The 4,706-nt window shown below is 39.7% G+C and overlaps 1 protein-coding gene across 1 annotated transcript in view; it reads left to right on the plus strand.

Moving 5' to 3' along the window:
• Nucleotides 1-4,706, plus strand: part of slc22a16 (solute carrier family 22 member 16) — a gene marked incomplete in the record, with an annotated part of 18,541 nt that overhangs the window by 2,757 nt on the left and 11,078 nt on the right. Inside the window, 2 exon segments of the mRNA XM_014011570.1 lie at nt 2,007-2,483; nt 3,322-3,439. Coding sequence (XP_013867024.1) covers nt 2,007-2,483; nt 3,322-3,439 — 595 coding nt within the window.

Raw genomic sequence — 4,706 nt, forward strand, 5'->3', positions numbered from 1 at the left:
AATTTCTTTAATATGCTGTAATATGTAAGAAAAAAATAGAAGTTCAAAATAGAATTACTGTATTTTAAAAGTGCATGAATCAACTAGATCAACTTTCTGGGTTGTGTTTACATGTTCTCCTTGTGCCTGAGTGGGTTTTCTCCCCTCTCACAGACCGAAATCATATTTAATAAAACTAATATGACATAAAAAAGCAACATATTTCCTCTAAGGAAGAAGGTTGCTAGATCAAATTTCTGGGTTGTGTTTACATGTTCTCCTTGTGCATGAGTGGGTTTTCTCCCCTCTCACAGACCGAAATCATATTTAATAAAACTAATATGACATAAAAAAGCAAATAACTTAATGGTTTGGGATAACACTACTGTAGATGTAGTTTGTAATTGTGCTTGTTTTAGTCTTTATTTCGAGTTTTGGGGTTTTAAAATCACAGTTTTTCTTCACAAAAGTAAACATCAACAAGCAAATAAAACTTTTAACATACATAGAAAAGGTGGCTTTAAAATTTAAAAAGCGTGTTCCTTGTAAATGTCTTTAAATATATATATTTTGACATTTTTTAATAAACCACCATGGTAGTCCTAGACACCATGATAACATCATATGACATGCTTATAACCAATCACAGATCGACTAATGTACTGTCCAGCCAATCACAGGGCTCTCAGCTCAAAGAGTTTCTTATCAAACAAGAGAGTTAAGTCTGTTGCGGAGTCCTGTTGTCTGGGCCAACACAGATTAACATTGAACATGAGATATATGAATACTGGACAGCTTCAAGGTGAAACAGACAGATAATTAGTCCATAACAAAGACAGACATCACAGCAATATTTTTTGAAAGGAAGTTTCGCCAACACATTTAAAATTTAATTAATTTGAACCCCCACATTTACCTTAAAATATTAGTTCATCCAGTGTTGTTTCTCTTGCTTAACAAATAAATTTATTCCACTTGACTTATAGAATACTAACACCAAGTGTTTTCTTATGTAGGTAAAAGTCTGTTTAACAACCTGTTAAAATACACCAGAATGCAGGAAATGGCATTTACTTCCTTCAAAATTTTTCTGGGGGAGGACCCTCAGACCCCCCCACCCCCACCAGTGGGTCCCCCCCAACATAACAAATACTTCTGATGCCACTGAAATATGTAATAATGTATGGATAACTTACGGTTCTCCATGCGTAAAGATACAGAAAAAGTTAGAAATGCGCTGTTTTGGAAGTGCAGATAGTTTGGCGTCTTGTTTTTTTTTATTTATTTACTTATTTTTTGTCTCTGAACATCACAAAATCAGTAATATTATAATTGAACATCTGCTGGCAAATCCATAGCTTTTTTGCCATAGTTTTCAAATTGTCATTTTTACAACCACATTATAACATTTCTGTTATAGATATTAGTTTTGGTGTGCCACCCCTGGTTTTTCAGTGCCCCCACCCCATGGCCCCCCCTGAAAAAAATTCTGCAGGTGCCACTGCGCAGCTGAGCTGTGATTCTCGTCAGAACCACATCCAGTTTGCGAATTATATCCACCCAACATTTGAGTTTGTGTGTTTCCAACACGAGAGATACTCTCTATTGTTCCTGACAGCTYTTCAAAGGCCCGGACTGCTGTCAGGATCGCTTTCAATTTCCGATAAGCCAGGACTCCCCCACAGCCGATCGGCAGGAATCCAGTTATCATGAGTCCAAATATGAACACATCTTCAAAGTCTTCAATGGAAAGCTGCGCCAAACAGATGAGGTTCCAGCCGCCACCGTTCCACTGGGACAGCTGCGCTCCCCACGCTCCAATCTCAGTGTGGAAAAAATAGTGTCGACTGCATCCAGAGACCAGTTGACCAAATCTTGGCTTGTTAGAAGTCTTCAACTAGTGATGTTGGAGGTTTCAGATTATTTTGTGGGTTAAAAGCTAAAACGTTTTATATGCTATAATAAAACTTCAAATCTTAATGCTTCATGTTTCCTTCTATTTCATTCTTCTGCTCGTGTCCTCCCAGATTTCAGGCATGTCTGTATTTAGCGGCGGTCTTCCAGGCCACAGCGTGTGGAATCCACTACCTGTCCTCCGTCTTCCTGGTCGAGACGCCCAACTTCGTGTGCGGCGTGCCCGGCAACGTCACCGGCGTCCTCTACGGCAACATCACGGGCTCATGTCTGGAGGAAATCCTGCCGCTCGCCGGGTCAGGGAGCGGGCCTCTGGTGGTGAGGACGGCTGAGGGGGAGCAGTGGGAGCTGAGCCGGTGCCGCTGCGCCCTGCGCTCCGACCCCACAGACTTCACGTACGAGTTCAGCGGCAACAAAACAGTGAGGGAGTGCGGAGGCAACTTTGTTTACGACCACAGCGAGGTCCACCAGAGCATCGTGACCGACTGGGACTTGGTGTGCGACAAGGAGTGGCTAGCCAAGCTGTGCCAGCCCACCTTCATGCTGGGCGTGTTGATCGGAGCGCTGGTGTTTGGGGACGTTGCCGACAGGTAAGGACCGAAAACCAGAAAACTGCACCTTATGTCCTTCACCCAGCCGGACATGTCGGCTTCTTCTCAGGCCGAGAGTGTTTTTAAACATAAATACATAAGAGCTGATGAATTCATAAAGGTGATTCCCACRAGAGTGAATGAGAAACTAACTGAACAACAAAATTAGGAAGAAGGGGAGCGGAGCATTCTAGAAACATGTGCAGAGATTAGACAGATGAGATGACATGACCAAACAGCTGGTCCACCCTCACCCCCCAACAGACCCCAGAGAGAGTGCTTTAAATAAAACCCCCATTAACCAGACTGAATACATGTTGTCACTCTGTTATGTAACCATTAGTGGGATTTCACTGACATATATACAGTATATATACTCAAGTTAAAGGATCCCCGATTAGTTGTAACATTAGACTTTATATGATAAACATTTACTTTAACTGTAAAATAAAGACTGTAAAAATACTGTAGGATRTTCAGTCTTTATGATTTTTAAACTAGAAGTTTAAAAATATATTACACGGATGGGGCCATTTTATTTACATGCAAAGCATTCTGGGTAAATGATGACATCAAATAGGTCATCGGTGCAAGGCTGCTAGCGAGCTATATCCACCCTGAAGGTTAATGTTGGACAATATTTTGCTAACCAGAATTTTTAAGAACAGTTTGTAGCTTCAATCCATCCAACAGCATGATGTCAGACTCACAACTGAGGAATTCAACAACAGTAGCTCATGTTTATGAATTATTTCTCCAAACGTAGTTATTTTGTTGTTTCGGTGTCCGTCCTGTGTCTCTGTAATCTCTCCTGGTTGTGTGTATTTTTTTCCMACAGAGTCGGTCGTGTGAAGATCCTGATGTTTACCAGCTTCTGTCAGTTTGGACTCGGGCTGTTGGTGGCGTTCTCCTTAAACTACTATTGTTTTGTGGTGCTCCGCTTTTTGCTTGCAATGGTGAGACCAGTGTAAAAAGTATTAATAATAATACTACACACACTTTGAAAAAGATAAAAAAAATTCACTTCCGGACTTCTTTTTAGCACAAGCAGTAGAGATTTCCTCCCAAAGTCTCAACGTTTCAGCAGCGAAGTTCACTCTGAGTCACGTTTCCAGCTGTTTTCCTATAAAACATGTTTTAGGCTAAAGGTGTAACTTATAACATGCTAGAACAAAACGTCTCTTGTGCTTGTTAAAATGGCACCAAAAAGTGCTTCTAGCAGAATTTTTGAGTTCAAATTGACGTTTGTTTTGCACATTCTTTGGCTCCAAAACATGTGGAAGCTGAAACAAAATCACCTTTTAAAAGTCCTTTGAAGGTCTGCTACATCCTGCAAGCATCACGCTGCAAATGGATCAGTCACTTTTAAAAGGAACCTCGACGTTATTTGAAAAACATTTGCTTCAAGTAAAACAAAGACTGCAAAAATAATGTAGTTTGTTTAGTTTTTTAAGTTGAAAAAGCCACATAATTTTTTAGTACGTAGCTCGTTTTGCACTTTTTGTGCTATTTTTAGGATTTATACGTCCAAAACTTTCWGCTCCTTCAGGACATTGCTGCTATGACTTTTTAATTTGTTAGAAATGTAYACTTTTTGAGATATTTAGCTTTTTCTTCCAGATATTTCTCTTTGAAACTCTTTAAAATTTGCAAATTTTAGTGCTTTTTTCCCCTTTGTTAGCATTCATTCTGACTTTTTTTGCTGTTCTTCTGCTAATGTAAACATTTTGTGCTTATTACAGCTTCTTTCTGCTAGTTTTTTATCTTTGCTCAATTCAGCTGTTTGAGTTTTTAGCTACTTTTGATCTAATCTATCTAATTATGAGATACAAGTTTTATTTTTTTTATCAGGGTGGCGGAAATGGGCTTCCATAAAAAATACTTTATTTGCCATCAATGCATGTGATGATGATATGATGATGGAATCTGTGCTCTGAAGTTGACTCAGCACACAGGAGAATCACCCAAGTGGAGCAGCAGGCAGATATTTAAACAAGTCGAACCTGTGACTTTTTAGTCCCAAGTCGGCTGCCTTACCGCTTCACCACAGCCGCCTCAGCTATTTTAGGCTAGTTTAAGCTTTTTTAGCTATTCAGCAAAAATCTTTCAGCCTTAAGCGCATTGGATTTTTGCAGGAAATGCAAACTATAGGTGATGAGTGTAAAACTTTGGGGTGTGTGTGTGGGGGGATAATTTTACTAGGCTAAAATCAAGGCAAATATT

Source organism: Austrofundulus limnaeus, unplaced genomic scaffold, assembly GCF_001266775.1.
Source record: "Austrofundulus limnaeus strain Quisiro unplaced genomic scaffold, Austrofundulus_limnaeus-1.0 Scaffold82, whole genome shotgun sequence".
Lineage (NCBI taxonomy): Eukaryota > Metazoa > Chordata > Actinopteri > Cyprinodontiformes > Rivulidae > Austrofundulus > Austrofundulus limnaeus.